General features: G+C 43.2%; 1 protein-coding gene across 2 annotated transcripts in view; it reads left to right on the top strand.

Moving 5' to 3' along the window:
* The window catches only part of PREP (prolyl endopeptidase), a 265,867-nt gene that overhangs the window by 31,765 nt on the left and 209,344 nt on the right, over positions 1–24,758 (top strand). For both annotated transcript variants that reach the window (XR_004538731.1, XM_033936788.1), the window contains exon 6: positions 2,174–2,295. Coding sequence is in view for 1 of the 2 variants with exons in the window: in XM_033936788.1 (XP_033792679.1) it covers positions 2,174–2,295 (122 nt within the window). In the remaining variant the exon portion in view is untranslated. The remainder of the gene's footprint in view (positions 1–2,173; positions 2,296–24,758) is intronic.

Raw genomic sequence — 24,758 nt, forward strand, 5'->3', positions numbered from 1 at the left:
CGGTAAGACCTGGACAACTGCAACCATCATGATGGCAGCCGAGGAAGCATAAAAGAATCAGCTGTCCCCAATTGAAACAGGCTGCTTCTCTGTTTTGCTCTTTAAAACCAGGTCTTCTGAAATGTCAGAGTACCACTGGAACCCCCCTCTCTCTACCTGTGGGATCTGAGATTTTGCACCAATCCTATATAATAAAACGCTAGAGGCGCATGCGCACTCAACTGCGTGCTTCTGTAATCCCTGAGATGTAGGTCCGTTGCTTTGCAGGAGTGCGCATGCGCGAGTCCCCAGCCTTACTTAAGTTTCCAGCACCTACCACTCGCCGCTAGCACTGGACTTCCTGCTCTCTGTGTCGGCTCCTCTCACCCTACCTCGGACTTACATGTCAGGCGGGGATCGACAGAGGAGCCATCGTCATCGCCATCGCCATCGTCACTAACTTTTTAAAGTCCGGAAAAGCCGTCGGCCGTGAAGTATGCAGGTGGCGTACTTCACGGCCGATGGCTTTTCAAACCGCCCCCCACCGCCGCCATCGTTGGTAAGTTTTTTTTTTGTTGTTTTTTTTTAAACCTGGTAGTCCAGCGATATCCCTACCTCGCTCTCGCGGCTGCCAACGCTGGAGGGAGCTGTGTTGTTAAGGCCTGGCTTCTTCGGGCAGCAGCAGCATTTAAAATTCGCTGCTGTTGCCGACTTCAGGGGCTTACTCTCTGGCGGGTCCTGCCTACTTCCTGTTTTCATGAAGACAGGACGGCCAGAGAGGAAGACCTGAAGCCTGGCAACAGCAATAAATTATGAATGCTGCTGCTGCCCGATGAAGTTCAAGGAGCAGAGGGGGAGAGAATGGCTTAGAGGGAAGAAGACATGGCAGGGCATGCAGGGAAGGAGGAAGGTATGCCACACGAAATGAAAAGGAAGGGGGAAAGGAAGGAGGAGATGCCATATGGAACAGAGAGAGAGAAGGCGGACACTGGATGGAAAGAGAAGAGAGGGCAGTAAATGGAAGGGGAAAAACAAGAGGGTGAACAGTAGATAAAAAGGGGTGAGAGAGGAGACAGACAATGAATGGAAGTGTGGGGGAGAGGAGGAACAGCCGCTGAATGGAAGTCTGAGGGACAAGGGGAGCAGACGTTGGAAAGAAGTGGGGAGAGAAAGAAAGACAGATAGTGGGAGGGAGGGAGACAGAAAGGAAAGAAAAAAGAGACAGGGGCAGGGAGAGAGACAGAAAGAAAGAAACACAGACAAACATATATTCTAGCACCCGTTAATGTAACGGGCTTAAAGACTAGTCTGTAATAAAATCTAATCTATGCTAGATTTTGGAAAATGTGGAAGTTTGATTATTTTTAAACTAGAATTTATTAATCTTTGATCTAGAAAGTGACCAAAACCATGCTTTTTTGGGGGGGCCCAAACTGAATCTGTTGTTGAAATTCACTGCTCTGAAACTGTCCCAGCCCCCGAATGGTAAAAGCACCCCCACCTTAACATTCTTGGTTGTCTAATAGCTACTTTGAATAGGAGCAGTCCCCACTCGCTTCTGCTCATGCTGTTACGACTTCCAGCGGCAATCTCAAGGCTGCCACTGGAAGTCATATCAGCCATTACAAGTACAGAGACTGCATCGGCAGGAGTAAATGAGGATTGGTCCTGTCCTGACCAACCACCGGACTACCAAGGTGGTAAAAGAGGTTAGGGGGAGGGGAGGGGAACAGTCGAGATACATAGCAAGAAGTTTTTCAGTTTCAGCCGAAAATGTAGCAGCATCTTTGGCCATAATTGAGAGAAGACCAAATGCAGACTTTTGGACAGTTTAATTACTGAAACTAAAATTCATTACCTTGTTCAGTGATTTTCTTTTTTCCTGTGTGTGTGTGCAGCAGTGAGTCCTGGAGCTAGTGACATGAGTTGTCCAGTATTTGAGATTGCCCAGTGCTAAGCCACAAAATTAGGCTATTTATTTATACCTTTATGAGTTTATCCTGTTGGGCAGACTGGATGGACCGTACGGTTCTTTATCTGCCGTCATCTATGTTACTATATTGTCTCTCTCAAACTCCAGACAATCAATTCTAACATCAATAAAACAATCCATACTTCATACCCAAATCCCTCACTTGTTAATAGCCAAAGAGCCTCCACACACATGTTGAGATTAATTTGTAATCCATTGCAGGCACTGAGACATCCACAAACCTGCATCAAAAGCTTTACTACCATGTTTTGGGGACTGAACAATCCGAGGACATTTTGTGTGCTGAGTTTCCTGAGGAGCCCAAATGGATGGGTGGGGTAGAGGTGAGTTTCCGGAAGCATGCCCTTTTGCAGCATATTGGGGTGTATGGATTTTTCTATTGATGGACAAGCTGGTGTGATCATATGTTTTTATCCTATCCAGAGCCTGCAATGTAGGGCAGGCATATTCTGCTTTAACCTCCTTGTTTTTCCAGGACCAAGGAATGACAAAGAGGTAGGCTAACTTTTTGCCCCTCACAAGTCTGTGCAAATTCATGATATAATTTGTCAAAAATTGTTGTGTTGAGTGTTTGATCAGAGCTGTTAGCTGCTCATTTTCATATTATTGCAATCTCTCCCATTTATTTTATTTATTTACTAGTCATTAAGCCCGTTACATTAACGGGTGCTAGAATACTGTTCACCCTCTATGTTGCCCCTTCCATTCACTGCCCTCTCTTCTCGTTCCATCCAGTGTCCGCCCCCTCTCTCTCTGTCCCATATGGCCTCTCTCCATCTCCTCTTTCCTTTTCCCTTGGTCTGGCATACCTTCCTCCTTCCCTCCATGCCCCTCCAAGCCATTCTTTCCCCCTCTGCTCACTTTCCTCCTTCAACTACTTCATCGGGCAACAGCAGCATTCACAATTCATTGCTGTTGCTGGCTTCATGTATTCCTCTCTGGCGGGTCCTGTGTTCATGAAAACAGGAAGAAGGCAGGACCGGCCAGAGAGGAAGGCCTGAAGCCGCAACAGCAGTGAATTGTAAACGCTGCTGCTGCCTGAAGCACCCGAGGCAGACGGTTCTCTCCCCTCCTATCCCAACCTCCGCTGACTCTGCGACCTTCCCGGCGAGATGACTTTAATAACAAACCTCCCTCCAGCGTTGGCAGCCGCAGCATGGTAAACAGGCTGGTTCACGGCTTTCTTCTGCCGTTGAGTATCTCTGTCGCATCATTGATGACATCATTAGTGATGCGGCAGAGGGACTCAACTGCAGGAGAAAGTCACGAAGCAACCTGTTTATCGTGCAACGACTTCCAACGCTGGAGGGATGTTTGTACCGGTGCAGAAGCGATATGTCTCTCCCCCTCCAGGACCTGTGCAGCACTTTGCTGCGGCGCATCCTCCCATCCTGAGTCGGCCACAGCGCTCAAGTCTTTCTCCCGCTTTGTCTAGCCGCCGCATACGCACTCTGGCCACGGACCTACAGATCAGGGATTACAGATCACGCAGGTCTGAGTGCGCATGCGCGGCTAACGTTTTATTATATAGGATTACGTTTTTCAAATCGAAGCTCAAGTTCAAGAACCATTTTTCTGTAGCTATTTGATGAACCGAGGGAATTTTTATGGAGGAGGTGAAGAAGAATTATTTTTGTACTAGAGGATTTGTAAAGATTGTACAAGGCTTGTTTCTATCACCATTTAGAAGTGTGCATTTTTCATTACATGCTCTCCTACTTTCAGGAAGAAGAGTAGAAAATTCTCCCATCTTGACATTACCTCTTGGGACCACCTTACCTTTTTTTTTTTACTTTCTCATTTCTATTTCATTGGTGCAGCTTTGTCTTTGACAAGCTGTCAGGGTCTTGCAGGACTAGATCTGTGACCACCTTTCCTCAATCTCCTAAGCACGGTCAGTGGGGTTCAAAGGTCATCGGCTGAAATTGCCAAGAGATGTCAGCAGAATGCAGCCGTCTTGCTGCCGCCTGGGATTCAAGCCCACCCAGAATCTGATATTACTGAAGCTGTGACATTTTAGTCTGGGGAATTCTGTCCTGTGAATAACATCCCATACCCTCGTCCCTAGCATCTTTCTCATCAATCTTGACAACTACACGCTCTTGCCTGGGGAACATGGCAGTTACCTTCCTCCAGAAACTCAGTGCATTGGAGCATGTGCCTGGTGTTGGGCTTTATTTCCTTTTTTTTTAGTTCAATAATATTTATTGAGTATTTCAAAAAATACAAGAAGCAGTTCAAATACATAGAATCAAAATAAAACTTTCGGTACAAAGAACATGCATAGCTATATTCAACTGTAGAGGACCAAAACCTTAAAAAAGGTTCAGAGTACTGGAACTGCTTGTGAAGAGTATACAAGAAAAAGGTGAGAGAGAGCAAGAAAAGAAAAGAAAAAAGAGAGAAAGAAAGAAAGGAAGGGGGAAAGAAGGAAAGAAAAGAGAAGAAAAGGAAGACAGGAGTGTCTACGAAACAGAGCGTACATAGGTATCCAGGAATGACCAAGGTGATTTGTTTCGTTTCAAGTTCATGGAAGTTCGGGATACAATTTTCTTCTCCTATGCATAGGATTCGAATCTATGATACATACTCAGAGAATTCCACCAAAAAGTATAGTCCAGTAACGAAGATGATTTCCAATTTTTCAGAATATGCATGAGAGCAGTCACAAACATGGTATCGATAAGTTTAGGAGGACAGTTCGATTGTGCGAAACAGGGATGTTGGGAGCGAAGAATTACAATGTCTATAGAGATCTCTTCCGAGCAATTAGTAATAGATTGTATGGTATCCCAAATTCGAGTCCAAAAGGAACGGACCAGAGTACAGTGAAAAAGCATATGGTCAAGAGTTCCAGCTTCTTTCAAACAGTTCCAGCAAACAGAGTCTTGTTTTAAGTTGGCTTTCCACATGCGAAATGGGGTCCATACTGCATGCCACATAATAAAGAACATTGATTATGAGACTCTAGAGGATAAAAGCGGACGATTTGTTGAAGACCAGAAAAGTTCCCAATCAATGTCAGAAAGCAGAGTGGTAAGTATAGAGTCCCAGTGTTTCATGGAATGAGAAAGTAAAGGAGTGATCTCTTAAAATTTTAGTAAAAGAGAGATATCGCCTTGCCTTTCAGTAGAGCCAGTGCAGACCAGTGGCGAATAGTGTGAATAGACGTAATGAAGTCGAAGCGTATATGCACAGAAGATAACACCCCAGTGAGTGAGAGCCACTGTGAATAGATAGAAGGAGGCAGCGAGTATGTAGAGCAAAGTACATCAAAAGGAACAGAAGAAATGGGAGTAGACATTTGGTGAGCAAACTATAGACCCGCCCGCTGCCACCGTTTCCATGAAAGGGATTTGCCATTGTTTTGAATTTTGGGATTATTCCAAAGGGACATGAGTGGACTATTATAAACTGAGATCTCAGCCATTGTATCCAGGAGATGAAGGGCATGCTGCGTTGAACTCAACAAGGCGTACTTTCTCAAGTGTCTAGGTACTGACACCGTTAGTAGGCAGGAGACGTGTAATGGTGCACATAAAAAACGTTCCATTTCAAGCCAGGCTGGTGGATCCTGGGGAGAGGAGTCAATGAGCCAGTAAGCTCCATATTTGGCTAATGAAGCAATATAATAATGGTAGAAATCTGGTAAGTTTAGACCTCCTTTAATCTTAGAAGCTTTCAGCTTGGCGAGAGCAATGCGAGGTTTTTTCTTGTTCCAAATGAATTCAGAAATTTTCCTATTTAGCCAATGAAAAAATGACTTCCGGCATAGAAGAGGAAGCATAGAGAGAGTGTAATTAATTTGAGAGGCCAGGGTCATTTTGATGGAGGCTATTCTACCCCACCAAGATAGAAAAAGTGGGGACCAGCGAGATGTAATATTTAGAACTAAATTTTTGATTTTAGATATATTAAGATCTTGAGCATGAACTGGATCTTTATGTATTAAGATCCCCAAGTATTTCACAGCTTCATGCGACCATGAGAAAGGAAAGTGAGCCAGATCTAAGGGAAGAATGTTATCATTTAGAGGGAAGATCTCCCGATTTCTCCCAGTTGACAGAGTAACCAGAGAGGAAGGAATACTGAGTGACAATGTGAATAAGGTGAGGAAGAGAGACTAGAGGGTTCCTAAGAAAAAGTAAAACATTATCAGCATAAGCTGCTAATTTGAAATCTCGATCAGAGGAGGGAATGCCTTTAATTAAGGGGCATTGTCGGATAGCTGAAAGGAGGGGCTCCAACGCTAAATTAAATAGTAATGGCGAAAGAGGACAGCCCTGCCGAGTACCTCTGTGAAGGGAAAATTTATTAGATAGAGAGTTGTTAATCAGGATACGAGCTGTGGGTTGGCGATATAGTGTTTCTATCCATTCTGTGAAGAATGGGCCAAAATTGTACCACTTCAAGACACGGAAAAGAAAAGGCCACTCCACCCGGTCAAAGGCTTTTTCAGCGTCAATAGCTAGGCCTATTACAGGGTCTGACAATGTTTTTAGCATGGGCATTAACATGATGAAAGAGGCGTAGGTTATCTCCTATATATCTTTGTTTAATGAACCCTGTTTGATCTTTATGTATAAGAGACGGGATCACCTTGGTAAGTCTTAATGCAAGCAGCTTTGCCATTATCTTGTAATCTAAGTTAAGAAGAGAGATAGGGCGGAAGTTTTTAACCAAGGTGGCTTCCCTATCGGGTTTAGGGATTACTACAATAGTGGCCTCAGTGAAGTTGAATTGTTTGTCCGGAGTGGAGTGGAGGAAATCATAATATGTAAGAAGATGGGGAGCTAAGAGAGCGCGGAATTGTTTAAAGAACTCGTTAGTAAAACCGTCCGGGCCTGGGGCTTTCCCAGCGGGTAGGGAAGATATGGCAGCTTCAATTTCTGATATAGTTATCGGAGAATCTAATTCCAATTTAACAGAGTCCGATACGGTCGGATGAGTTAAGGAGGTAAGGAAGGAATCTATACCCGATTCAGGAGCAGAAAATTCGGATTGGTATAAAGTAGCATAAAAATTTTCGAATTGAGAGGAAATTAAAGATCTGGTTTTGACTAGATGGCCTGATGGATCCTGAATAGCCGCGATATGTAATCTTTTGGATTTGGTTTTAAGGTATCTGGCCAAAGGGCGACCCATAAGATTATCTCCCATGTAATGACCAGAAGTTGAAATAAAGATGTCACGCCGGGCTGTACATGAAACCAAAGTGTTATATTCATACTTAAGGTTTTGGATACGTTGGAAAATAGCCGGGTCATGTAGGTGATTAGACATATGTTGTAATTCTAAGGCTTTGATAGAACTTTCTAGTTCTTTTTCTTTTCGCATGGACTGTTTCTTTTTCCAAGAGGCAATTTTGATCAATTCACCTCTGAGGGTTGCTTTATATGCTTCCCAGACAATAGAAGGACAGACTTCAGGATCTTTAGAGTTGATTTCAAAAAACTCCACAGTGAAAGAATTAATTTTTTCGACAATTTCCTCATCTAGGAGTAAGGCATTATTCAGTCGCCAAGAGGGAGATTCTTTACGTGGGGCAGAGATGGATACGTATAAAGAGATAGCAGCATGATCCGTAAGAGAGATTGGATGTATAATAGTATTGGTGAGATCTTGAATAAGAGAGGAGGACAAGAGAAATAAATTGATTCTCGAGTAGGTGTTATGTGGTGGTGAAAAATGTGTGTATTCTCTGCCCTTCGGGTGAAGCAAGCGCCAAGGATCCACAATGGAGAAGGCATCTTTTAAAGCATGAAGAGCTGTGAAAGACCTGGATTTGGAGGGTTTGCAAGAAGATGATCTATCAATATATATGTCTTGAATTTGATTAAAATCTCCTCCCAATATCAGAGAACAAGAACCAAATTCAACCAGCGCCAGCTGAAGCTCTTTGAAAAAATCCTGATGGTCCTGGACAGGAGCGTATATATTGAGAAACACAAAATCCACTGAGTGCACCGCAGCATGCACCAAACATCACCTTCCATCCGTATCTGTTTTAAAAGAATGAACAACAGGAGAAAGCTTATCACTGAGAAGTATTGATACACCATTTTTCTTTCGATGAGTTGCAGGGGAGTATAAGTGAGTGGAAAATCCCTTTAGTTGAAATATCGAAGCAGCAGCGGGCGTGAGGTGGGTTTCCTGCAAATAAATCACATCGGGGTGTTTGTTGGACACATAATTAGCTATCTTTTTCCTTTTAATGGGATGGTTCAGACCATTCACATTAAAGGAGAAAACATGTAAATCAGCCATAATCTATGTTATGCAGTAGTAAGACATAGTATATATCACCTCTGTCCAGAGAAAACAAATAACATAACCATGAGATCAGGTAGACACTCCTGTCCGAGAAGAAAGATAGAAAAAGCATGAGAATAAGAGAAAAGGAACTAGTAATGTCAGCATAATGTATGGTCAGAAAAAAGAGGGACCACACTATCATGCATATATTAAAACAGTTTAAGGGTGCTCCTCCAGGAATGCTGCCAGTTCCTCAGGCTCAGTGTAAGAGGTAGTGCGGTTGTTGTATGTTACTTTCATCCTTGCTGGGTACATAAGACCATATTTAGCTCAAATGTCTTTAAGATCTTGTCGGTGAGATAGGAAAGCCTTTCTCTTCAAGGCAATGGATTTAGCCAAATCTGGAACAATGAAGAACTTCCTGCCCTGGTGGAGCAATTGGGGTTTAGATTTAGCTGCTGTGAGAATTTGCAGCGTGTGCTGGAATCTGAGCAGTTTAGCCACTATAGGTCTGGGAGAAGAGGCATGTGCAGAGAGATGAGATGGCACGCGGTGAGCACGCTCTATTTCCAGTGGAGGTGAAAAGACAAGCCCCAGAGTAGTAGGCAGGAACGCAGAGAGAAAGGAAATCATGTCAGAGCCCTCCGACGATTTAGACAGTCCAATAATTCGTAGATTAGACCTCCTGCTGCGATTAGAAAGATCTTCGAGGTCTCTCTGTAAGGTAATGATAGTTTTATCATGTTTATTTACCGTCTCTTATATGGATGGTATGGCAGCCATTTTTTCTTCCAGGGAGTCTAAACGGTGACGCGCGTCCACAAATTGAGAGTTCAGTGCTTCAATCTCTCCTCTCAGAAGCTTGGTTTCCTCGACCTGCTCCTGTATAATACCTCGGATCGATCTCATTTCCTTGAGGAGCAGGTCTAATGAGGCCTCATCACCTTCGGCGCCATTTTTTCCGGCGTGCTCGGGTCAGGTTTGGGCCTCTTACTGCTGAGCGGCGCAGGCGAATTCGGGTCGTTTTTTGCCGGTTTTGGAGGCGACATGGAGATTCCGGCGGCAAGATAACCCCAGCGGTAGAAAAATTATGAGGGAAAAAGCATGATTCGGCTTGTTTTAGGCGCAGGTGTGAGGAGCTGTTACACCATGCGTGTTGTCTCCGCGGCGGTCAGGCCACGCCCCTGGGCTTTATTTCCTAATGGTAGAAATGCTGCTCCTTTTTCTCTTATTTAGTGTGGCTAACTATACAATCAAATATTAAGTGAGCTACCACTAATACCCATGGCACATCTGAGAAGCTGAAAACTATGGCGTCAGTAGTTTCACTACCATCAGGGCCTCCCAAGGTAAACAGGTTTCATCAGAGATGTCAGACTAATTTATAGTTTTTATTTATATCCCGCTTTAGTTCCAAAAACACATATGTGATAAAAAAATAAAAATAAAAAGAGCAAAAAGCACATTACAAAATACATACATGCAAGCATAAACTTCCCTTAACTGCCTTGTCCTACATAAAATACATCTCAAAAACAATCCACCCCACCCTCATATAGAACACTCACCCACCCACCCCTGTCTCTTATCATTTATACATTCAAGTTGTAACACTATATTGTCTTCTCTCTTAGCACCCAGAACAGATGATGTTTCAACAAACGTTGGCTGAGCTATTCAATCTCTCCCTAAGTAAGGGGAAAGTTCCCCTGGACTGGAAATTAGCTAATGTCGTTCCTCTGCATAAAAAGGGTTGCAGGGCAGAGGCTGCGAATTATAGACCGGTGAGTCTCACATCAATAGTGTGCAAACTCATGGAAACACTAATTAAAAGCAAATTGGACACGATCTTGAATGAAGGGAATCTTCGGGATCCCAGTCAGCATGGATTCACCAAGGGTAGGTCCTGCCAATCCAATCTCATCAGCTTCTTTGACTGGGTAACAAGAAAGTTGGACTTGGGAGAGTCTTTGGACATCGTGTACCTGGACTTCAGTAAAGCTTTTGACAGTGTCCCACACCGCAGGCTGCTAAGCAAGATGGAATCGATGGGGTTAGGAGAGACACTAATTGCATGGGTCAATGATTGGCTGAGTGGCAGACTTCAGAGGGTGGTGGTTAATGGTACCCTCTCTAAAACATCGGAGGTGACCAGTGGAGTGCCGCAGGGCTCGGTCCTGGGTCCACTCCTTTTCAACATATTCATAGGGGATCTGACTCAAGGGCTTCAAGGTAAAATAACACTATTCGCCTATGATGCCAAACTATGTAATATAGTAAGTGAATGCAGTTTACAGAATTATATGGCGCAGGACCTGCTTACATTGGAAAGTTGGTCCTCAACCTGGCAGCTAGGCTTCAATGCTAAGAAATGTAAGGTCATGCACCTCGGAAGCGGAAATCCATGCAGGACGTACTTCTTGAACGGAGAAACTTTAACTAGGACTTCAGCAGTACGAGATTTAGGAGTAATCATCAGTGCAGACATGAAAACTGCCAATCAAGTGGAGAAGGCTTCATCTAAGGCAAGGCAGATATTGGGTTGTATCAATAGACGTTTCGTCAGCCGAAAGCCTGAAGTCATAATGCCTTTGTACAGGGCCATGGTGAGACCTCATCTGGAGTACTGTGTGCAATTCTGGAGGCCACATTACAGTAAAGATGTGCGCAGAATTGAATCGGTTCAACGGACGGCCACCAGGATGATCTCGGGGCTCAAGGGTCTCTCGTACGAAGAGAGACTGAACAAATTGCAGCTCTACACTCTTGAGGAACGTAGGGAGAGGGGAGACATGATCGAAACATTTAAGTACCTCACAGGACGTGTCGAAGTGGAAGATGATATTTTCTTTCTCAAGGGACCCTCGGCCACAAGAGGGCACCCGCTCAAACTCAGGGGCGGAAAATTTCATGGCGACACCAGAAAGTATTTCTTCACAGAGAGAGTGGTTGATCATTGGAACAAGCTTCCAGTGCAGGTGATCGAGGCAGACAGCGTGCCAGACTTTAAGAATAAATGGGATACCCATGTGGGATCCCTACGAGGGTCAAGATAAGGAAATTGGGTCATTAGGGCATAGACAGGGGGTGGGTAAGCAGAGTGGGCAGACTTGATGGGCTGTAGCCCTTTTCTGCCATCATCTTCTATGTTTCTAAATGAACTATGATTCCCTTGCTGACATATGTAACATAAGAACATAAGAATTGCCGCTGCTGGGTCAGACCAGTGGTCCATCGTGCCCAGCAGTACGCTCACGCAGCGGCCCTTAAATCAAAGACCAGCGCCCTAACTGAGACCATCCCTACCTGCGTACGTTCTGGTTCAGCAGGAACTTGTCCAACTTTGTCTTGAATCCCTGGAGGGTGTTTTCCCCTATAACAGCCTCCGGGAGAGCGTTTTAGTTTTTTACCACTCTCTGGGTGAAGAACTTCCTTACGTTTGTACGGAATCGATCCCCTTTTAACTTTAGAGAGTTCCCTCTCGTTCTCTCTACCTTGGAGAGGTTGAACAGCCTGTCTTTATTCCACTCTGCTGAAGCCCGCACATGAAAATGTCCCAGCCCTCAAGGTTTGCAACCACAGCTCCTTTCTAGATGGTATTGTCAAATCACCGTTACCAGCAGAACGTAACTTTAAGAGTGAAGTCCGATATGCAATTACCTCTGACAGGTACCGCGGTGACAATCTATATAGTGCTAAATAGAAACATAGAAACATAGAAAAAGACGGCAGATAAGGGCCGCGGCCCATCCAGTCTGCCCACCCCAATGACCCTCCCCTATCTAACTCTGTGCAGAGATCCCACGTGACGATCCCATTTCTTCTTAAAATCAGGCACGCTGCTTGCCTCGACCACCTGAAGTGGAAGTCTATTCCAGCGATCAACCACTCTTTCGGTGAAAAAGTATTTCCTGTCGCCGTGCAACTTCCCCCCCTGATTTTCCATGGATGTCCTCTTGTCGACATCAGACCTTTGAAAAAAAAGAAATCCTCTTCTACCTCGATACGGCCCGTGAGGTACTTGAACGTCTCGATCATATCTCCCCTCTCTCTGCGTTCCTCGAGTGAGTATAGCCGCAGTTTATCCAGCCGTTCCTCGTACGGGAGATCCTTGAGTCCCAAGACCATCCGGGTGGCCATTCGCTGGACTGACTCAAGCCTCAGTACATCCTTGCGGTAATGAGGCCTCCAGAATTGCACGCAATATTCCAGATGGGGCCTCACCATGGATCTATACAACGGCATAATGACTTCAGGCTTACGGCTGACGAAACTCCTACGTATACATCCTATGATCTGCCTAGCCTTAGATGAAGCCCGCTCCACTTGATTGGCAGTCTTCATGTCTTCACTGATGATCACCCCTAAGTCCCGTTCTGCAACAGTCCTTGCTAGGATCTCACCATTTAGGGTGTAAGTCTCGCATGGATTTTGACTGCCGAGGTGCATGACTTTGCATTTCTTGGCATTGAAACTCAGTTGCCAGGTCCTTGACCATTGCTCCAATAGGAGTAGGTCGTGTTTCATATTGTTCGTTGTGCTCTTGCTTGTTATATTACATAGTTTGGCGTCATCGGCGAATAACGTTATTTTACCGCGAAGCCCCTCAGCCAAGTCCCTTATAAAGATATTGAAAAGGATCGGGCCTAAGACCGAGCCCTGTGGCACTCCGCTGATCACTGCCGTCGTTACGGAGGGGGTGCCGTTCACCACCACCCTCTGAAGTCTACCACTAAGCCAGTCCCCAACCCATTTTGTCAAAGTGTCACCTAATCCTATAGCACTCATTTTGCACAACAACCTGCGGTGTGGGACACTATCAAATGCTTTGCTGAAGTCCAAGTATACAATGTCCAAGGACTCTCCAACATCGAGCTTCCCCGTCACCCAGTCAAAGAAGCTGATCAAGTTGGATTGGCAGGATTTCCCCTTGGTAAATCCATGTTGACGGGGATCCCGTAGATTCTCCTCATCCAGGATCTTATCTAATTGGTGTTTGATTAGGGTTTCCATTAGTTTGCTCACTATAGATGTGAGACTCACTGGTCTGTAGTTCTCAGCCTCTGTCCTGCAACCTTTTTTGTGGAGTGGAACGACGTTAGCCGTTTTCCAGTCCAACGGGACTCTACCTGTACTAAGGGAGAGATTGAAGAGTGCGGATAGTGGTTCCGCCAAGACGTCCCTTAACTCCCTGAGCACCCTGGGGTGTAGGTAGTCTGGCCCCATTGCTTAGTTAGCCTTGCGTTTAGACAGCTCACAGTAGACACTGCTTGTTGTAAACTTGAAATTACTAAACGGGTCTCCTGAGCCATTCTTTTTCTGCAGCTGAGGGCCGGAACCCGGCGCCTCGCGGATGATGACCGAGCAGAAGTATTCGTTTAACAATTCAGCTTTTTCTGAGTCTGCTTCTACATAGTTCCCGTCTGGTTTCCTAAGGCGTAATATCCCGCTTGTGCTGCGGTTTCTGTCGCTAATATACCTGAAGAAGAATTTATCGCCCTTCTTGATGTTCTTTGCTAAAGTTTCCTCCATTCGGAATTTGGCCTCTCTAACCGCTGTTTTGACAGCTTTTGCCCTAGCCAAATAGACTTCTCTAGAGTCCTGAGATCCTGTATGTTTGTAGGAGATGAACGCTTTTTTCTTCTCTTCTCTACCTCAATCTGTACTCTACCTTAAGCCAGTACAGCTTAATGTAAAACACTGATACGTGATCACACCTTGATAACCTAAATAATGTGCGGATGACAGAGTTCTGTACAACCTGTAATGCTGTTAATACCGTGGACGGAACACCCAGTAGCACCATATTGCAGTAGTCTAGACTTGAGAGCACAACTGTCTGGAGGACCTTTTTTAAAGTCACTTTTTAAAAAAAAAAATTCTTTATTCATTTTATCTTTTACATCAAGTGCACAGAAAATATAAACCATGAAACTAAAACATCACTTGAGATTCCACAAAGTTTCCTTAAAATAAGAAATATCCCCAACCCTCCCACCCTATCAATATCAGATAATATATATAACATGATATAATAAATACTATCCACCCCCCACGCCATGCAAACATTTATTTTAAACAGGGAAAAATGATAATTATTCATTACAATAATTGATTAATGGCCCCCACACATCCTTAAATTTATTAAAGTATCCTTTTTGAACTGCTAATGCTCTTTCCATTTTATACAAGTGGCACACTGAATTCCACCAAAAACAGTAATTCAATCCTTTCCAATCTTTCACTTTTAATTGATGTTCCACCTATCTGGGCAGCAGCAGATGGGTAGTGTTGGAGGCGTAGGATCACTAGGTCTCGAACCTGAATCGAAGGCACCTAACTAACCATATGATTGCTGTGCCTGCTGCTGATAACCACAACATTAACTGCTCTCTTAATTAAGTCAATTCCCTGTTTCTGACCTGCAAAATATATAAATTTTTAAGTGTGTGGGATGCTTACTGATCTTCATAGCAAGCACTCTCCCATAATGTCAACATTGCCCATAAGGAAGTGCCTGTGCTCATATATCTGCAATCTAGTTTTCAAAACATTCTACCGATTTTCTTGAATTTCTTCTCATAAATAGAAGTTATAACAATATATTATGTTAAGAAGATTCTTTGCCATTTCTTTATTTCCTGCCAGGGGCTCACAATTTCATCTTCTGGAAGGTATTTTTTGATTTGTTGAGCTAACGCCGATGCCTCTTTCATGTTGTACATAAATTAAATCTGCTAAAGGTTGGAATGATTTTACCTCTTAATATGTTCATACTATTCTGAGTCTCTCTTCTTTCTGACTATGCCTGCATGCAGTAGCGTAGCGAGGGCTGGAGGCGCCCGAGGTGGTGTCGTCCTCTTGCTCCTTCCGCACCACTCGCACCCTCCCTTCCCACCCCCATAACTCTTTAAATCTTCGCCAGCATTGGCTTTCCCTCTGATGTCACTTTCTGGCCCCGCAACCCAGAAGTGATTTCAGAGGAGGGCCAGGCCGGTGCGAGCAGCAGGCCAGAGTAATTGCTTGCGCTGGCGAAGATTTAAAGAGGTATGTAGGGGCAGGGAAGGAAGGGCGCGAGCATGGCGTTGGGGGGGGGGGCTGAGGGGTGCCGGCGACCCCCACTACACCACACCACTGCCTGCATACCAGCTTGCCTTACTATGTTTAGCAAGTACCGTGGGGTCTCTTTTGAAATGAAAATAGAGGGGCATACATAAAATACAGCGAGTGTTTGATCAAGAATTTGCAAAATCTGTACACATATACAATCGCATAGTAACGAGCACATTTAGGGGCTGAAAAAGGACAAGTTTGAAACTGAGCCAGTTCCAAGAAGTGGAAGAAACGGCACTTGACTGTTTTTTGTCACTAGAGGGCACTGTGGGATGCAGTAAAACCATAAAGCTTTAATTAAATTATCCTTAGTGTGTATCGTTTTCCCCCTCCTGTTTAGTTCTAGAGGTGAAACATTTGTTCTTATTTCCTTATTGTTCACTGTTTGGTTATAATTAATTGAAAGATGTTTAAGCAAAATTATAAATTAATTGAATTTACTAGCTATAGCAAAACCTTGCAACACAGCATAGACTTCGAAATGTAGATGCTACCGGCGGTTTTACGGAACTTCAGGTCAACTGAGCATTTGCCATTATTGGTAATCCTATGGTTGTAGGTGCCATATTTTAATTGGTTTTTTAACACTTCTTAAACTAGTGATTCTTAACCTTTTTTGAGTCGTGGACCCCTTTAAGAATTGGAAGAAAACTATGGGCTCCCTTCCCCAGAAATATTCACATAAACGCAACTTTCCATGCAATGAATATAATGTACTTTATTTATCGAGATTTCATTGTTGCATACATATATGACATACATAAAGTTTTATTAAACTTTAAAGTAAACAATCCAAGAAAAACCCCAAACACTCCTTTTTGTGCAAAAAGTAATGGCTACTCATTATAATTATGAAATACAGTCCTCTTGTGCAAATTAAAACAAATCTATTAATACTACGTTTTCTACTACCATTACTACTACTATATCTACTCTCTCATTATCTGTGAGAAAAATCAACAGAACCGGGCTGAATAGTGAATATAAATATTAATTTTTATCTATCCCTCATGGACTCCAGGTTAAGAACCCCTGTCTTAAACAGTATGAGGTAGATAATTAAAAAAAAATCTAAAAACCCTCCTAAATTGATACTTGGATAATCAGAAAGACAATCGGTCGTCCAAGTACTGATAATCGAACAGGGTTTTAGACGTATCTAAAACCAGCTTAGGCCTTTTCCCTGCCTCTGTGTGCTCAGAATGAAAAGGGGCATTTTTGGAAGAGTGGGTAGGGTGGGAGATGGGAGAGATGTGGGCTGACCTAGACTTAGTTGTCCGGCAGCCATAATTGAAAGTTTGACAGGTTGCCTGGACAGATCTTATACATGTTTTGACTTAGACCAAGTCAAAACAGGTATAAGTTCTGGATCGGGCCGCTGATCTGATGGCGGCTGCTATGATCAGCTCAACAGCACAGGCATCCCATCCCCCTGCCCCCATAATAATCGTGGCAGGAGGTATGCCCAGTCCCTCCTGCCCGAACCCGCCACGACCTTCCCCTCCCCCCCCGAATGATCGCAGCAGGAGAGATGCCCAGTCTCTCCTGTTGTCACATGCCCCCCCCCTGAAAGTTTGCCACGATCAGTTCAGCAGCTGTGTCTATTTGAAATGTACATTTCTGATGCTTATTGCGGCTCTAGGGAGACGCATAGGACCATCTAAGCTCGCCTAAGGCCACTTCCAGGTGAAACCACTCCCATGCCTAGCCTTGGACGAGCTTAGGCGGCCCTACATGCCTCCCTAGGTTTGCAAAGATGCCTACAATGTAGACAGCCTGCCTCGGGATTTTTTTTTTTTTTAAACGTGCATCTCGATTGGCTGGTTAGACAGCTGTAGGATGCCTACCGACGCCTATAATTGGGATGCTGTTTATAGAATTTGCCCCCTAGTGTAAATAAGAATTCTTCTACAATCCTACTCTATTCCTGGGCAAGTGGGTTATATATCCCATCTTGCGAGATCTCTTGTAGGAAGCTTCATTTTCATATTTTTGACCCTCCCCTCTTACCTCAGGACTGCCCTGCCCTCTGATTTCCAATTGTCTTCCTACAAGCGAGAGAGTAAGATCTAGTCTTTCTGCTTGTGTGCATTATTCTCTAATTTTAGTATTTTCATGGTTTTGTGTTCTCGTGCTGCTGAGGTTCCTCTGCAGAGACAGCTCTGGCTGCAGGAGATCGCAGACTTTACTGGAAAAGTCTGTTTCTGGGAGGTTGACTGCTTTGCATTGTACCTACCTGAACAGCCTGCCTTCGCAGATTGGGACTTAGGGACTGTTGCTCATCCCAGGTTTGTCCGCTAGTGGGTTTGAGTGCAGGCTGCAAGACTCCATGGAGGTGTATCCTGGATCAGGCCGATTGCATTTCTCCACCTGTTTCCGGGTATGGTGGCGGTCTCAGGCCAAGATGTTGGGCCCGAGAGGCAGTCAGAAGACCGGAAGTCCAGGTTTCAAGGCTTGTTGAAACAGAGTCTCTCCCTGTAAGCTGTAACCATGAGAGGGGCATGAGCAGTCGAGGGATAATCCTCCGACGGATGATTTGGATGATCCTGGTGATGTAACCATGCCTTTAATTACTCAGGCTGGAACCTCCACAGTGGAAGATTTGGCTGCGGATATGGATCTCCAGGTCTGGGAGATGCTCCGGATCTTGGGGAGAACCCCATGGTGCACAGACTGTTGAAACCTTCTGCTTTGGTGGGGATTATTTCAGATTCTCTTCAGGAGTTGAAATTAGAGGCTAACTAGTCCTCTTTGGTACAGAGCTCTCTTATAAGTAGCACTAAGCCAAATGCTTCCTCCTTTCTTGACCATCCGGACATTGCAGAGATGCTCACAGATCACTGAAGACAGCCTTTAATCACATTTTGTTTCTCCGAAGGTGGATTCCTTGGTGGCAGTGGTCACCAAGTGTACTTCTCTCTCTAGTGAGGGCGGTGTGGTGTTGAACGCTGCCCAAGACCGCAGGATTGATTTTGTGCTGAAAAGGCTTTTTGATTCAGCAGCCTCGAGTTTGAAAGCGGCCACAGCGGCATCCTTTGTGGCTAGAGCCTGTCATTCCAAGCTATAGCCTGTCATTCCAAGCTATAGTGTCATGATCCTGACACTATAGTGTTTCAGGATCTTCCCTTTCTGGTTTCTGGCATGGACTATATGGTTGATGCCCTGTATGACCTATTCAGAGTGGTGAGCAAGCTGTCAGCTTACTCTATATCTGTGCGTCAAATGTTTTGGATCAGACAGCAGTCCGGTGATTCCTTGTCTAAGGTGACCCTCAGTAAGTTGCCCTGTAAAGGGCAATTGCTGTTCGGTAAGTGTCTGGATGATCTCATGGCGAATGTGCAGGGCTGTAAACCTAAGCCCTTGCCAGACAGCAAGCCTTGATCTCTAGGAGACCGGGGAATTCTAGTTTTCGTTCCTCCAGGCGCTATCACGAGTCCTTAGGAGGTTACTTGGGTCAAAGTCCTTATCAGAACACCAAACCATGGTTCAGTGGACTCAATGACTGCAATCATAAGGAGTCCGCACTGCAGGCCACCCCTCAGCGGATTGGAGGGAGGCACTTGACATTCCTGAAGGAGTGGGCAAACATCACCATAGATCGCTGGGTGCTGGATATTCTCCACAACGGGTGCAAGCTCTGAGTTTTATCAGCCTCTTTCATACATTTTCTTGGACTCTCCAGCGGGGAGGCCAGACAAAAAGGCTAAAGTATGAGCCACTGTCCAGAGATTGCTGATATAGTGGCCATAGAGCCCATTCCAGCAGATATGCAATATACTTTATTGTGCCAAAGAGAGGCTCCGATAGACTGGAGACCAATCCTGGATCTCAAAGTGGTTAATGTGGTCATCAAGGTTCCTTGCTTCAGAATGGAAATGGTGAGGTCAGTGATCACCTCTGTGGCACCAGGGGAATTCCTGTTCTCTCTAGATTTGATGGAGGCCCATCTATATATCCTTATTTTTCCAAAGCACAGGAGATAATTGAGGTTCCGCGTCGTAACATCAGCATTTCCAGTTTGTGACTTTGCCCCTTCGGCTGGCAACAGCGTCTCAGCCTTTACCATGATGATGGTGGCAGCCCACCTGTGCAAACTCAGGATGCAAGTCCATCCGTATCTGGACGATTGGCTCATCAGAGCCAAGTTGAACTCCAAAAATCACCAAGCGGTGTGCCAGGTTGTTCACTTACTTCAGGATCTAGGCTGGGTGGTCAACTTTCTGAAGAGTCAACTCATTCTGACACAGGACCTGGAATACCTGGGGGTTCATTTCTCATCAGTCCCACCCTGAATTTGAGGGACTGCTCTGTTACGTCCCACTTGTCCAGGAATAGAGTAGGATTGTACAAGAATGAAAAATTAGACTCTTACCTTCACTAATCTTCTTTCTTGTAAATTCACATTCTATTCCTGGAACCTGCGCTTGGAGTTGCTGATTTCTGATTGTCTGCCTCAATAAGTACTGGTAAGTTGGATTTCTGTCTCTTTGACCAGCTTTTCTAAGATTATCATCCGAACATATTGTGCATTTTGTCCCGGGAGATTATGGTTACTGTGCAGACTGTTTTATGATGTTTATATTCTGTTATGATTGTTATGCAGTTTTATAATTTGAGCAGATTAGACTTTTTCTCGGGAAGTATCCCCATATCTCTCCACTTTCTGTGTCCTATACAGGTACGACTCTGCTTTTGTACCAACTGAAAGTCAGAGGGCAGTCCTGAGGTAAGAGGAGAGGTTCAAAAATATGTAAATGAATCTTCCTACAAGAGATCTCGCAAGATAGGATACATGACTCACTTGTCCAGGAATAGAGTATGGATTTACAAGAAAGAAGATTAGCGAAGGTAAGAACCTAATCTTTCGATGCTGTCATAAGAAGGATGGTGGTTTTTTTTTTGTTTTTCTGTTCTTTTTAGCAATCTGTTGTTTTTACAGATGATTAATAATTGTACTTCTCTCGAAGGATTATTGTATAAATACACTCTGGATTTGTTACTTAAAATACCTATGGCTCTTATGTTTCAATCGCTTTGGCAAAAAAATGCTTGTTATAAAGAGACATTTTGATAAGATGAATCAGCATGTTGTTTTTCTGAGCTCTGACACATACAGTTTGGTTTCCAGCTCTGTAGAAGAAAACTCTACTATTCCAGCTCTTGTATCTGGATTACATCCACGTACATGCACACTCTAAATTCTGTTTTTCGTAGAGCAGCCTCATTATGAATCTTTTCTTTGGGTCACCATCCAATTAACCTTTTAGTTTGGTGTAGTTGATTGAGGCTTCTTAATGGGAAGGGAGGAGTCCAGTGAACTGCCCCCATAGAAAATTGTAGTAACCCACTCTTGACATACACCAGAAAGCACATTATTTCAGGTTTTTCCTAGAACAAAATATTTTTGTGTTCAATACTAAAACTTAGGGCAGGCAGAGATAGGTCCTTTATATAAGAGATTTTTGAACAGACAAGAGGCAGTGATCTGCAAGAAAAGCAAAGCAGCACAAGGAACAGATCAGAGGGTGTAGAAGTGTGTGTTTTTATTTAAATCAAGCACTCGGTATGGCTGTGTTTTGCCCTAAGGTTGCTTTCGGTGTTAAAACTGCAGTACAAACATTAAAATCAACTACAAACATACAGATCATAACAATAAAATCATATGAATGGAAGGAAGATTAACATCATGCATTCAAAAACCAGTTACAATGATACAAATCATCATGAAAATAATTTTAACAAAATAGTTTAAAATCTCAAAGTATGCAATCAAAATCCATGATATATTTAAACATGCATGAAAACCACATTGAAAGTGTGTACAAACAGTGCATAACAATGAGCAAGCAGCAGCTGTTATTGCCAGTGTTTTAAGCAAGCGCAAAAAGCAAGCAACCATTTATAAATGCAGATGCAGTGATAAAAATCAGATTCTCCAGAAATAAGACCGAGAAGGACACATACCTAAGACAGGACTAATACATGCTTCCCCTAAAAGGCGAGTTGAATCCAAAACGACAATTAAGACTAAGGGCTCCTTTTACTAAGGTGCACTAGCGTTTTTAGCGCACGCACAAGATTAGCTTGCCGAAAAATTACCGCCTGCTTAAAAGGAGGCGGTAGCGGCTAGTGTGCGCGGTATTTTAGCACGCGCCTTTGTAAAAGGAGCCCTAAAAGTAATAAAAATCACGAATGGTTTGTAATAACAACCACATTGCTGAAACTTACTCACAACAAGGCACACGCTCTTCAGAGCAACAGATTTCCTTTTCACAGCAGAAGCAGTGAATCCATCATGCTGTAATAGCAAGCTAGTTTTAAAGTAGAGAATGACATGGTGACGGAATTCATCACCGTTCCCGTCCCCGTAAATAACCACAGGAAACCATTCTGTTTCATTCTTTAGCATCTATCTCAACCTCAGTCCTTCTGCACTAACATTCTTCAATGCAAGACTTGAGGATCAGTGGTTGTTCCCATTCATACTCTGAGTCTTCTCTCTCTCCTTAAAACTGATATGAGGATGGTTTCCCGCTGGGATGGGAACGGTGATGAATTCTGTCACCGTGTCATTCTGTTTTAAAGCTCTCTGCTAGGGTGAAAGGTCAGATCAAATCTAAATTAAGAATCTTTTTCAAACCCATTAAAATACTAAAAAATCCTAAGTTTAAGAGTTAGACACCTAGCAAAAAGGCTCTTTTGACGAAAACCATGGGACCTTTGGATGATCAAGGAGTAAAAGGTACACTCAGGGAGGATAAAGCAATAGCGGAGAGACTGAATAAATTCTTTACTTCAGTCTTTACGGAAGAAGATGTAAAAAATCTACCTGAACCGGAAATGGTTTTCAAAGGTGATGAGGTGGAGGAATTAAAATAAATTTCGGTGAACCTGGAAGACGTACTAAGCCAAATTGACAAGTTAAAGAGTGATAAATCACCTGGACTGGATGGTATACATCCCAGGATACGGAAATAATTCAAACCTGAAATTGCTGATCTGCTGTTAGTGCTCTGTAACCTGTCGTTAAAATTGCCTGTAGTACCTGAAGATTGGAGGGTGGACAATATTTTGCTGATTTTTAAAAAGGGTTCCAGGGGAGATCTGGGAAATTACAGACCAGTAAGCTTGACCTCAGTGCTGGGCAAAATAGTGGGAACAATAATAAAAAAATGAAATTATGGAACATGTAGACAAACATGATTTATTGAGACAGTGGGTTATGTTTCCTTTCCCTCCCCCCCTTTTTTTTAACTAAACCTTTTTTAACTTTTATAACTTAACCCCTTTTTATTAAACGTTTTATACCTTTTATATATGTTTAATCATATATCTTTTAACTTTTTATACAGATTAAAGTCATGACCTGTAATTTACTCATTCAATTCTTTTCTTTTACTTTAGTTTTATACCTTTTATTGCAGTTTACTTTATACCTTAGGTCTCCATTCATTTTTTCTTGGTTTTTCTCCTTTTCTTTTCACCTTTATTGGTATTCCATTTTGGATTTGTTTTTAATAGATTTCTTTAGTTTGTGTTCACTCACCCGCTTGTGGTCTCTGTTTTCACCTAAGTTCAGTATATGTATACGCTTTGTTGCCATTCACCTTCACATCATGTGTTTTTGTCACATAACTTTCAAGCACATTGTTGTACCTCTCATAGGTTTGAGAGCATTTCTAATAGTCTATATTCTCTGGGTTTCAATTATCATTTTTTGTATCTGTAATACTTATGTGAAATTATTATGTTCACCACGGTGGTTATATGCATGTATTATAGATGACACTATTTCTCTCCATTCTGTTCGCACATTATCCTCATTTCTTCATCTCATAAGTCTATTCGATCTCATACATTTGTTCACATGGATCTTTATCTATCTTTTTTGCACACCAATTTATATTGATTTACGTATTATATATATCTACTTAGTTTTCTTACTTATTTTCATTAGGACCTCTGAGGAAGGAGTGTTTTCCGAAACACGGACCGTGTCAGGTCCCTTGGTTTGTTATAAGGTGGTATTTTCAGCTGCATAAAATATTTGGTATAATAAACATTGCCTGCACTGGTACATAGGAGTCTGCAGTTTGATTTTTGTTTTTATTGAGACAGTCAACATGGGTTCAGCCGAGGGAGGTCGTGCCTCACCAATTTGCTTGACTTCTTCGAAGATGTGAATAAACATGTTGATAAAGGCGAGTCTAAATTTCCAGTAAGTCTTTTGACAAAAGTTCCTCATGAGAGGCTCCTGAGAAAATTAAAGAGTCATGGGATGGGAGGCAATGTTCAATTGTGGATTAAGAACTAGTTATCGAACAGAGGGTAGGGTTGGGTAGGGTTGAATGGCCATTTTTCTCAGTGGAGGAGGGTAAACAGTGGTGTGCAGCAGGGATCCGTGCTTGGACCAGTGCTGTTTAACTTATTTATAAGTGATCTAGAAATTGGAACAAAGAGTGAGATTTGCAGATGACACTAAACTGTTCAAAGTTGTTAAAACGCATGCGGACTGTGAAAAATTGCAGGAAGACTTTAGGAAATTGGAAGAGTGGGACTCCAAATGGCAGATGAAATTTAATGTGGGCAAATGCAAAATGATGCACATTGGGAAGAATAATCCAAATCATAGTTATCGAATGTTAGGGACCACCTGGGGGGGGGGGGGGGGGTCAGCGTTCAAAAAAAGGATCTGGTGTGGTGGCGACCAAGAAGGCAAACAGGATGCTAAGAATTATTAGAAAAGAGATGGTTAACAAGACTAAGAATGTTAGAATGCCTCTGTATTGCTCAGTGGTGCGACCTCACCTTGAGTATTGTGTTCAGTTCTGGTATCCTTATCTCAAAAAATATATAGCAGCACTAGAAAAAGTTCAAAAAAGAGCATCCAAGTCGATAAAGGGGATGGAATTCCTCTCGTATGAGGAAAGACTAGAGAGGTTAGGGCTCTTCAGCTCGGAAAAGAGACGGCTGAGGGGAGATATGATTGATGTCTACAAAATCCTAAGTGGTGTAGAATGGGTACAAGTGGATCGATTTTTTTTTTTTTTTACACTGCATCAAGGTTTACAAAGACTAGGAGACACTCGATGAAGTTACAGAGTAATACTTTTAAAACCAATAGGAGGAAATATTTTTTCACTAAGAGAATAGTTAAGCTCTGGAATGTGTTGCCAGAGGATGTGGTAAGAGCAGTTAATGTAGCTGGTTTTAAGAAAGGTTTGGAAAATTTTCTGGAGGAAAAGTCCATAGTCTGCTGTTGAGACAGACATGGGTCGGTAGCATGGAATGCTGCTACTATTTGGGTTTTTGCCAAGTACTTGTGACTTGAATTGGCCTTCGCGAAGACAAGATACTGAGCTAGATAGATCATTGGTTTGACCCATTAAGGCTATTCTTATGTTCTCTTAACACAAAC

This window comes from Geotrypetes seraphini, chromosome 3 (assembly GCF_902459505.1).
Source record: "Geotrypetes seraphini chromosome 3, aGeoSer1.1, whole genome shotgun sequence".
Taxonomy (NCBI): Eukaryota; Metazoa; Chordata; class Amphibia; order Gymnophiona; family Dermophiidae; genus Geotrypetes; species Geotrypetes seraphini.